This window comes from Lotus japonicus, chromosome 6 (genome assembly GCF_012489685.1).
Source record: "Lotus japonicus ecotype B-129 chromosome 6, LjGifu_v1.2".
Lineage (NCBI taxonomy): Eukaryota > Viridiplantae > Streptophyta > Magnoliopsida > Fabales > Fabaceae > Lotus > Lotus japonicus.
The window spans coordinates 59,465,770-59,477,236 of NC_080046.1; the positions used below are offsets into that span (position 1 = coordinate 59,465,770).

General features: G+C 34.7%; 2 protein-coding genes across 6 annotated transcripts; one reads left to right on the plus strand and one right to left on the minus strand.

Annotated features, from left to right (window-relative positions):
- The first annotated feature begins 149 nt into the window (after positions 1 to 149).
- LOC130726225 (MLO-like protein 13) lies at positions 150 to 5,308 on the plus strand. 2 transcript variants are annotated; one of them, XM_057577459.1, is made up of 14 exons: positions 160 to 607; positions 1,497 to 1,554; positions 1,955 to 2,175; positions 2,281 to 2,397; positions 2,512 to 2,569; positions 2,666 to 2,751; positions 3,050 to 3,124; positions 3,231 to 3,319; positions 3,416 to 3,465; positions 3,554 to 3,594; positions 3,684 to 3,887; positions 4,428 to 4,495; positions 4,623 to 4,683; positions 4,812 to 5,308. In XM_057577459.1, the coding sequence occupies exons 1-14, from the start codon at positions 488 to 490 to the stop codon at positions 5,004 to 5,006; spliced, it is 1,443 nt and encodes a 480-aa protein (XP_057433442.1). In that variant the 5' UTR covers positions 160 to 487; the 3' UTR covers positions 5,007 to 5,308. The 2 variants fall into 2 exon arrangements, with proteins under 2 accessions (XP_057433443.1, XP_057433442.1); XM_057577460.1 differs by lacking the exons at positions 4,623 to 4,683; positions 4,812 to 5,308 and having other exon boundaries at positions 150 to 607; positions 4,428 to 4,499.
- Positions 5,309 to 6,377: 1,069 nt separating this feature from the next.
- On the minus strand, positions 6,378 to 10,557 carry LOC130723878 (uncharacterized). 4 transcript variants are annotated; one of them, XM_057575021.1, is made up of 6 exons: positions 10,264 to 10,557; positions 9,996 to 10,048; positions 8,825 to 9,100; positions 7,598 to 7,834; positions 7,291 to 7,508; positions 6,378 to 6,737 (listed from the first exon to the last, which is right to left on the minus strand). In XM_057575021.1, the coding sequence occupies exons 3-6, from the start codon at positions 9,083 to 9,085 to the stop codon at positions 6,509 to 6,511; spliced, it is 945 nt and encodes a 314-aa protein (XP_057431004.1). In that variant the 5' UTR covers positions 9,086 to 9,100; positions 9,996 to 10,048; positions 10,264 to 10,557; the 3' UTR covers positions 6,378 to 6,508. The 4 variants fall into 4 exon arrangements, with proteins under 4 accessions (XP_057431004.1, XP_057431002.1, XP_057431001.1 ...); XM_057575019.1 differs by having other exon boundaries at positions 9,996 to 10,058; XM_057575018.1 differs by lacking the exon at positions 9,996 to 10,048 and having other exon boundaries at positions 10,264 to 10,556.
- Between the last annotated feature and the right edge of the window lie 910 nt (positions 10,558 to 11,467).

The following is an 11,467-nucleotide window of genomic DNA, read 5'->3' on the forward strand; positions in this document are numbered from 1 at the left end:
CGCGTTTTAATATATGTTTGGATTTCTGTTGAATTTAACGTTGTTCTATGTCTAAGTTAACGACGCGTTGGGATGTGTATTTTTTCCGTTTTTGTCAACGCTGATGCATACATAAAACCAAACAAACGCTTAGTTTTTGGGGATGATAATAGTGTTGTCGTTTCCTTTACAAGTTTTTTTTATCTCAGCATGAGAAAGAAAGAAAGAAAAAGGTACACTTTGCAACATAGGTGTGAAACAAGTTATCTTTTTTTATCAGTCAATTCTGCACTTTTGAATCTGGTTCCACGTTTTATGCCAGCTTCATTTAGTTATCTGCGTATTACTTTGATGCCTAGAAAAAACATTCCTTACTTGCTGGTATATTTAAAGTGTGCAGAATATAGTTTCCTTAGCTCCCATCACTTTCTTTCCAAAATATCAACATATATGAAACAGAGAGTTGGTATCAACTCACCAACTTGCCAAACTTTAATGCTAACAGAACATGGCGGAAGCACTGAACGAGTCGCTGGAATACACGCCAACATGGATTGTTGCAGTTGTTTGCTTCATCATTGTTTTCATCTCTTTTTGCGTTGAGCGTGCACTTCACGAGCTTGGAAAGGTAATCTAGCACATATCTTCACATTTTTTGGACCTCAACGTGATGTTATTTTTAAGCTTGTTTAGGAGCCTTTGAGAACCTAAAGCCATTTCTTCTATTACTGGTAGGGTGGGGCCAGAAAATAGACATCTTTGGCTAAAACATGTTTTGTTCAGATATTCATATAAGGATATGCAGTAGTAGTATAAGCACTGTGGTTCCATTCCAAGACAGCAAGCATAAGAACTGCTAGACAACAGTATCTGTATAGTTACTTCAGATATATGTTTAATTGTAGATGGAAAACTTAATAAGAACATGTTTTCTTGTTTTCTTCCGAACATGAGAATATTACTTACCCTTTTATACACTAGAAGCCAATTAGAAGTCTGAGTAAATGAAAAAAGCATATTTTAACAGGTAGCAAAATAGTTCAGCTGATAGATTGCTCCTTTTTGTGCGTTAGAAGCTTGTCCTATTTTTTGGTTTGTTCCATTTAAGTGTCGTAAAAGTAAGCACTATTGATTGCTGCGGGTGAAAGAACTACTTGCCTGTTTCATAGCATTTCTCCATTGGGTCCAAACATCATGTGCATGCTGTATTAGTCTTAGGTCGAAGCAAATAAGCTGGAGCATGACACAAAATAACTGTAACCATAACTAAAGCCTTCACCTTCTAGGTGAGGTCAGCTATATGGATCACTGATCCATATTAAAGATATCAACGAGCCGAAAGCCTAACACATGATAGATGAGCTTAATTTAGACCTTTCTGCAGCTTGGTGCCGATTAATAGTGTGCACAATTTACTGTTCTGTTTAAGGGAGTTACTGTAACTGTAGTTACATAATTATTTTTTTTTCATGGCTTATTTTGTCCATGATGAATGTTTGTTGGGTTGGATGTTACAGTTCTTAAGGAAGAAAAAGCAGACAGCATTATATGAAGCCTTAACAAAATTGGAAGAAGGTAGTTTCTTATGTGAGTTTAATTTGATTCTAAAGTTACACACACACACACACACTATGAATCTGTTGACACATCGTGTAATTTGTAAATGTTAACATTTTGATCCTGAATGAATATTATATGCGAACTTAAAGCGATAATCAATAATATTGCACCTGTTCCTTGCTACAAATCACTTAATGATGCCGAAATTAGTCTGATGTAGTTCCTAAAAAGAATAAAACTATCCAAACAAGTTATAGAAAATCCAAAGACTCCGGATTAAGATTTATAAATAAAGAAAGTGAATATAAATAAAAGTGGTATTTTGAAGTGGAATACTCAATCTTTTGCTCAATTCCTATTGAATCTTTCATTACAATCTTTGGTCTAATCAGTCTGTACCTTATGCTTTCACCAGAATTGATGCTTCTAGGGTTCATTTCCCTTTTTATAACGGTCTTTCAAGGGATAATAAGCCAAATTTGCATGGAACCTAAGTTTGCAACTCAAATGCTTCCATGCAAGAGGCCTCATGGGTCTACTGAAGGTTCAGAGCATTATCAGATATACTATGACAATATAATCAACAAAAGACGCCTTTTTTCTACAGGAACCAGCTCGGGGCATTGTACGCAACAGGTAATAGTCATTGATTTTATTTTGATTTATTAAGGTTGCTACCATGAAGGAAATATTACTCTACTAACATTTGTATTTATAACTATAGTTCTTTTTTCAATGCAGGGGAAGGTTCCACTGCTATCACTGGAAGCACTACACCATCTTCACATTTTCATCTTTGTATTGGCAGTTGTTCATGTTGTATTTTGTGTCAGCACAATGATTCTTGGAAGTGCAAGGGTAATAAATTGGTGATATGATCCTCGTGAAACTGATATTTTCTTAGTGTTTACGGGTAAAAGTTCTTCATTCATGATTTGCAGCATAATGATGTTTAATCTTTACCTGGTATAGATCCGCCAGTGGAAAGTTTGGGAGGATCACGCTAGGAAGATGATTACAAGTTCAAGAGGTAATTTGAGTCTGAAATTCCAGATGATCTATGCACAAGAAAAAACGAAACGACTTGTCCTCTTGCATTGTAAGTTCTAGCTTTTCTCATGTGCAGGTCCAACACTCAGACACGAGATAGATGAGTTCTTCAATGAACATGCTCAAGGATATTGGAGAAAATCAGCTGTTGTTAGTTGGCTGGTAAGTCCTACATTTATATACATCGGTTTTCTTCATAAGCCATATTTAGAGCCAGTTTGGATTAAGTTTTCAATACTAAGGAAAAAAAGTTAAATGATATTGCTGAGTCTTCTAAATAATACATTCCTGCATAAGTTGAAATCAGTTTCTGCACCTTCTTTTTTAAAAACCTTTCTCATCTAACTTCTCCAAAAGTACCTTACAACTTAAAAAGACTTCTTCATTAGAGGGTGGTGTACTATTAAGATTGGTTTTTTATGATGTAATTAACCTTTGGTGTGGGTTTTTGCATTGGCAGATATCATTCTTCAGGCAATTTGATGACTCTGTGGCAAAGTATGAGTACCTTGCTCTGCGGGACGGATTTGTCAAGGTTAAAATTGGGTCATATTGTATATGTTTGATCTCTCTGAGAATAATTAATTTCATCATATGGACATAAAGTTCACTATATTCCTCATATTGTAACCTTTTTCCAGGAACACTTCCCAGACAAACTTGATTTTGATTTTCATAAGTATATGATTCAGACACTTGAAATTGACTTCAGAAAAGTTGTAGGAATAAGGTGAGAGTTCAAACATGTATATCTATTTTAGTCTATTGCAAGAAAAGTTGACTTCTAAGCTAATCATTCTTAACTGTTATATTGTACCTACTGTAGCTGGTACCTGTGGCTCTTTGTTGTGTTGTTTTTGCTGTTGAATCTTGAAGGTAACACCAAGATCCTGTGTAGTAATTTTCTAATAAACAATGATTATTTTGAATCTGTCTACTTATGAGTTTCCTATGCACTATGCAGGCTGGCACACTTATTTCTGGCTAGCCTTTTTACCATTGATAGTAAGTTACCAAATGCATATTTTGTTAACATTACTATTGTCAAATGAAATATTAGTCAGACTTATATATTCAGCTTGCTGATGAAACAGATTCTACTTCTCCTGGGGGCAAAGTTAAAGCACATAATCACTCGTTTAGGGCAGGATTCAGTAGAAAGGGAAGAAGATCCCACTAAACAAGTGAAGCTATCAGATGAATACTTTTGGTTTGGTCGCCCAGTCATTGTCCTTGACTTACTTCACTTCACTTTGTTTCAAAACTCTTTCGAGATTGCTTTTTTCTTCTGGATTTGGGTGAGTTTTTACACTATAAACTTCCTTTCCAAAACAAAACAAATATCAGTTCCATATGCATCTTTTACTCTTAGAAAAGAATCAATATATAGGTCTCTTAAAATTCAGGCTAGGCCTAACTCTATTCGAAAAGCTAGTTTAGGGGCGAGGATTACTCCCCTTTATAAGGACTATTTTGGTTTTATCTCTAATTAATGCGAGACCTTAACATCCCTTCTCATGCCTAGTGAAGTTTGCATGTCTAGACATATGTGGATGTCCCAATAAATCTTCCTAGGTCTCTGTTTATTGGGCCACCCATAAATGAGATACCCGCAGATTTCCAGTTCTGCAAAATTCACGCTCCAAATGTGCAACCATGGGCGTGAGAGACTGAGAGGTGTGTTAAGGTCCTACATTGTCTAGAGATATTGCTAAATAAGTCCTTATAAATGGTAGAGCAACCCTCACCCTTGTGCCACTTTTGGGGTTGAGGCTTAACCGCAATTTTAAGAAGTTCAACTTCAAGCATTTGAAAAAATATTTTTTCTATCTATGCAGAGCACATATGGATTTGATTCATGCATTATGGAGAAACTAGCCTACATCATTCCAAGACTCATAATGGGGTAATATATTCTTTAAAGATTGAAAATCATGACACACTTTTGCCCAAGTTATATTGCTGCTGACTGCTGAGAGGCATATGCTATATTCTTAATTATTATCTCTCTGCTTGGTGGTAATGTTATGCAGTGTAATAGTTCAAGTGCTTTGCAGCTACACCACCTTCCCTCTGTACACTCTTGTGACTCAGGTTGGATAATCTAAGGACATGCATTCTAAATTTGAATCACAAAAACTTGTTTGAAAGCACAATACAAGCTTTGATCAAAACTCTCACATGCTTGTCTTCTTTGGTTTAATCTCCCTCAATGGGAGCAGATGGGTAGCAGGAGCAAGATTGACAAGGTTGATGTTAAGGTGGAGTCATCTCCCTTGATAAGGGCTGACAGAATGACTAAAGAATCAACCCAGCATCCTCAGTTTGATGAACAAGCAATAATGATTGAGGGAGATGCAACAACATATACAATTGAGCTTCCCCGGATTCTTCCAACTCCTTTGGAAAAGATCTAATGCATTCAATACTCAGTAGTTATTCTTTGATAAATATTCACTAGTCCATTGGGATTCACTTCACTTATTGGAGAGGAAAGAGTGTCCATACAATACTAACATGGTGTTGAAGGTTTATTGCATCATTATCCCCATAAAGAAGAGTTTTTGAGATGAACATTTTAAGAACACATTTGATTTGATTCTGAAATTATTTTTAGTTGTTTGTAAATTACTCTTTGTTGGTTAGATTATTTGATTGTACCTTTAATTGGACCATTGGATTTGGCTACTTTGCTTAAGGTTTGTTGTTTCCTGGATTATGGAACATAATTTATTCTTATGCCTAGGTTTGCCTAAAGAGAGATGCATGATATTCTAAGAAGAGATTATCCAAATCTGTCACTTGAGTACATAAGAGTGATAAACAACATTCTATTATAAAATTAGAGTACATTTCTTAGACAATAAGGTTATAATGGTCTCTACTATTTTAATTACACTTTATTCAAAATGGTCACTGTTCTCTCATTGGCGTCTGAGTTTCACACTCTATCTTTGTGAGTGAGATTCTACTATTTAATTTCAAATTCTTTTTAAATTTTTAGGTTTAACCTTTATGTTTAAAATCAAATTCAAAACCTTTTACAATTTGTATTCTAATTATGACTATTACTTTTAATATAAATTTAATTTATTTTTTAGGATATACTTAACATCAAAATTTAATATTTAAATTAAATAATTACGCTAAATAAATTAATATCATATTTTCTGTTACATTTTATGCAGATATTTATTTGCATAGTAAATTACTAAATTTAAACCAATGGCACATATATGTAAAAAAAAGTTTTTATTAATAACTTAGATGAAAGATTATGAAACATACTTAAATATATTTTTATTGAATATAAAAATATATCAAATTTTAAATAAATTTCCCCGTAAAATTAAATTTAAATATTTTAACAAAATATTCCACGCATCACATCAACTTATATCTAGTATAGATCCAATTGTTTATCAATTTGCAAAATCCAAACATATCGTCTTTTATTTGTTTAAGCCAAATGTTCTAATTAGGTAAGACCACTATGGACGACAAAACTCTTCATAATAAGTATTTAACACAATTGTATTCACAATAACTCAAATCTAAAACATTTGTTTAAGTTAGAAATAACGAGACGCGTTTTGTAGTATATAAATTTGTTTGAGTGAACAGACACTCCAAGCTCCTTTTTTTTTCTTTCTAAAATTCGCTTTAGAAGAACTTGAACAACTCATCATTATTACCTACCGATTATCATGATTGCTGATTTAGTTATATTGAAATTGAATAACTTTGGGGGATATGCACAGGGTGGCAGAGAAAAGGAGTAACAGCTATTGCCTTTCTATCCCAGATGCTCATTCTAGTAAAATTAGTAAAGGGCCCAGTGGAATATGAGAAAGTAGTCCTAAACCAAATTTTAGATACATAAAAATATACACTCATGCTACATTAGCTAAGGTTCATTTCAATGGGAAGCCTTTTCTATCTCAAGACTAGCATTCCCAGAAACAGAGGCAGCTTCTTCATTGGCCTCAGCCATTTTGAGTTCATTCAGGGTCCTTTTTGCATAAACTGTGAAGCCAACAATGGTCACAACAGCAATGATGAAAGAAATAATGTTGTACACGATTTCCACTGTGGTCAAGTGGTGCTTCCCATACTGTGCATCCGCCAAGGTCCTTATTAATCGACCACTGCACGAAATTAACATCCATTAGTGAATTAGAAAAAGAAGAAAGATAAATATCTACTGATAAAGATCAATAAAGAAAACAAGTTTTAGGTTCAGTCCTAAGAAAACTCTTAAATGGGGAAAATGTTTACTCAAAATGAAAAATTAACTCTCCCTTCCCAACCCATTATCCAGGAGCAGAAGTTTAGGGTCTCCATCTGCCCCCCATTTTTTTGAGTTTTTATTTTTTAAGTAAACACTAAAGTGCAGCCCGGTGCACAACTCTTGCATGCGCGGTATCCGGAAAAGGGTCTGACCATTTGGACTATTGTATGCAGCCTTATCTTGATTTTCACATAAGAGGCTATTATCAAGTCTTGAACCCGTGATCTCAGTCACATGACAACAACTTTTTACCATGCTGCCAATGCTTCCCTTATTTTTTAAGAAAACGCTAAATTAGAAGAAAAAAAATATGTAGTTTGATTTACTTGGCCCCCTTGAGAAAATTCTTCTAGCTCTACCCCGACCACCCGCCCAAACATAGTGTAAAGCGCAAATAAAAAAGAACGAACCTGTAGATGTAGAGGAAAGCTTCTGGAACCATCCCTGCTATGGATCCACATAAGTAGGGCCAAAACCTCATATTTGTCACTACTATAGCATAGTTGAATATAGTATATGGAAAAGGTGAAATTCTAAACAAGGCAACCATTTGAAATTGATGGAACCAGCTCCCTTCCCCAGCAAGCCTAATCATTTCAGCATTCTGGGGCCATTTCTTTAACCATTGCTGAAAAGATAGAAATGAATATCATAAACAGAGAGCAAAAACTAAAAACCCTAAAATTTTGGAGGACAAATTAGAACAAAATGACTTACATGAATACGGTCACGGAATAATAGTCCAATTAAGTAAGGAAGGACCATCCCAATGGTTGTTCCAACCATTATGATAACAAAGCCAAGGCCATAACCAAAAATCATCCCAGCCAACCACATAGAAGGGCCAGAAGGGAATAATATTACTGGGAATAAAGCCAGAGAAGCAACTAGTACAAGGGCAAGAGCTGGACGACCAAAGGCAGTCGCTTCCCATTCCATGGTCGGGTAAAGAATCTACAACAATTTCTTTGAAAGATCAAGCTTCAAATTATGAATCAATGCGAGCATTCATGCAGAATAATGCAAGCCATTACACGAGTATTATAATATCGAATCTAAGTTTTTTCAATGCTCATAGGCAATGGCAAAAATATCTGTTTAACAGTATCTTCAAGTCCGTTCGCATATAGCATTTAATGATATAATACTCGTAAGGACTATTCAGTCCGGCAAACAAGAGAAAAGAGGGGCACCGACTTGCAGATAATAGTCCTTATTATTCAATTGAATTTCATCCATTGAACAGTAAACTAATTAGCAACCAAGCTAAATAACAATGGTGCTATCGTTCCAAAATCCAAGTATTTCCCATAATCTAAATTATGTCATATCATATCAGCGTTGACAGTATGAGACCATGTATCAATTCAATTACCCATCAAAAATTCTGCATCACTTTGGATAAAAGCACAGAAAACTTTGCATTGATGCCATATAGTTTATGAAAATGGGAGTGAGACAGGGAGTACAGAACTAGTAGCTCTTTGACAGAGGATATGCATAAGCTACACATGCGTACATTGGATCCCATCTAGACAAAGCACTTAAGCTGCTGTTAGAGTTAGTTAGAGTTGTTAAAGAGTCAACTAGAGCTGGTTGTTGCTGAGCTAACCTCAGGCACACTATATATAACATTGTAAAGCTATCATTCAGATTAATGGGAGCAGTTTCTGTTCATGAAATTTTTTCTCTTTCTTGAATTTCTTCACTCTTTGAACTATTCTGCAATAATGACCAAATACATAAACTGAAGCCTAGGAAAAATACCAAACTTCATATATCATTGTCACAGAAGACATTTCAGTTTAAGAAATTATGAGCCTGAAAGCGACACGAGAATGCCATAATTTTATCAACATCAATTGCAAAGCCCACATCCCCAGTGAAGACACATCAAGAAAAGCAACTATTGAGCCAGAACAATTGTAAAGTAAGAGGAAGTACCTTTTCAAAAACAAATGGCACTCCCCATTTCAGCAGAACAAGACCAAGTACAACAGAGGCAAGGCACCATAAAAGGACTTTCATCCACCACCTGAAAGAATTTATTCTTGATTCTTCTCGAGGCTGTATCATCTCAGTTTCAACAGCCCTCGGTTCATCAGATATGACGAGTCTAACATATTCACTACTCCCCCTCCCTCTCCCATGATGACCCGGGGTTGCATGTTTTTCCATCTCCTTTGATGATTCTGGCATCATCATTGAGATGCCAGAGGGCTACAAAATGAAGCAAAAGTAGAACATAAGCATGAAGCTTAGGGTATGATTCAAAAATTTGTAAATTTGATTCTACATAGATAAATGGAACAAGAACAATCACACGGCACAATTGCAGCCAATTAACATTCACATTATATTACGACAGCAATGTCAGCTAGTAACCAAAAGGGAAAAAACAAGGGCACTTAAGAAGATACTGAACATGTCTTCCAATTATATGCAGGTGAAGAATATGGACAATTTTGACAAAAGTTGAAAGTGTAGGGCAACAGAAATCACTGGGGTAAGCTTCTGCTTAAGAAATTATTACATGGTAAAGTGAAGCAACACATAGCAAGCAGGCATAGGAGTTACTAAATGCACAAAATGCCTATATCCAATGGGCAGAATAAATTGTGCTTCACCATTTCTGACTTTCTATTTACATCATATCAAACTGTATTTGGACTGTAAGAAACTGCATATAGATCAAGTGATTCAACATAAAGTAGGAGCCACGCAATTTAACCCAAAAATGCAACGTTCAGGTACTATTTAGAATCTACAATATATACTCAGCAAAACAGAATTTATGCATGATTGATCATTGATTGGAAAATTTCAATGACTGTAAAATGTAAATAGCCCTTATAAGCTTCTATCTTCTTCCCTCCCTTTATGCAAACAGATCATAATTCTCACAACCAACAAGGGCCCTCAAGAACTTATTCAATAGCCTTAAATTCTAACAAAGAAAACCCTAAAATCTTAAAAGTATAAAACCCTTAAAATCTCAGTACCCAGTGCAGCAACTACCCTTCAATCAAAAACCCCCAAAACAAGATTTTTATGCTGACTCCCTAACAAATAACCTTCAAAAACACATAAAAAGAAAGAAAAATTTGTAATTTACCTCTCTAACCACCAAAAGGCAAAACTTTCCAAATAGAGTGTGGTTTTTGTGGACTGCAATGAACTAAGCCAGTGAAACATTAAATCACCATAGACATCAATCACGTGATTTCACTTTTTGAACTTCAATAAATACACAAAATTTTGAATATTCAAGCCCCCTCCACCACTCAACATCCTCAATTAATGAAAGAAACACGCAAAAATCAATGCTTTTTTCAGAAATTTTTATAAAAATATAATTTTTTCTTTGAAATTATGAAACTTACCAGCAAAAAAAAAGAAAGGGATGATGATGATGATGAAGAAGAAGCAGAGCGTGTTGTAGTTAGCTGAGATGAACGGAAGGTTCACGAGTTAACCTAGGTTGCCGGAGCAAGTCGGCGGCCACCGTGGACGGCGGAAGAGCTGGTTTAGATGGAAGGGTTCACCGGAGACAGCAATGAATTGAAGGAACTTCAACAACCTACCCTTTGCTTTCAAGAATGTTTCTTTTTCAAACTAGGAAGTTCAAACCAAACTATGCAAGCACCTTCCACCTTTGTCTCTATTCTTATTCTTTTTCCTCTTCTACTATTTCTCATGAATTTAATGTCATATATTAGTATAATTTGTTAGTACTAATTTAACTTTTATTTCACCACAAGTATGTATTAATGATACTTTGTATATACAATTTTTTAAACCAAGTAAAAAGTTAGAAGAAGATAGATGTATCTAGTTACATCGAAAAGTTAAATTGAACCCGTTAGAGATTGATTCTTGGACCTTTCATATCTCAACTCATATATCATTCAGCTCTTACCACTTGAGCTATTGTTCAGAGATATGTAACTTTGTAAATTCTATTTACATATACATCTAATTAATTTATGTTACATCAAACTATTTTTTTTATTTAAATTAAAATAAAAAGGTGACAGGGTTTTATGTGACATAATATGATTGATGTCACACTGTATAGTGTATAGTGCATGGAAATTAAACTCTAAAAAAGTTAGGTATATTTTGTGTTGTTTGAACTTTAAAACCAAATATTATTAATTTGTTTCAAAACTAACATGATTATAGCATTTTTTGTTTATCTATTTACATGGTGAAGAGTTTAATTCCATTTAAATAAAGTGTTTGAGCTCTTTGTTGCTTCCAACACACCCCATTAAAAATTAGTTGTGGCAGTTGGCACATACCATACCACAAGTAATTTCAATGGTTAATATAAAAGGACCAAAAGCATAAATTCAGCTTGTTATTGGGACCTTTTACTATTATTAATAACTATTTGGACTTTGGAGGTATCTACCAGTCAACGCGCTCACGCGCTGAACCAATTTGACTTTGATTTGTATGTTCCTGCATTTTCCGGGTTGATGTGAAACACACACTCGCTCTTAACGCGTGGTCATTGTGATGATAGGAGCATAACATAACATAACATCAGAATATAAATATAAATATAAATATAAATATAAA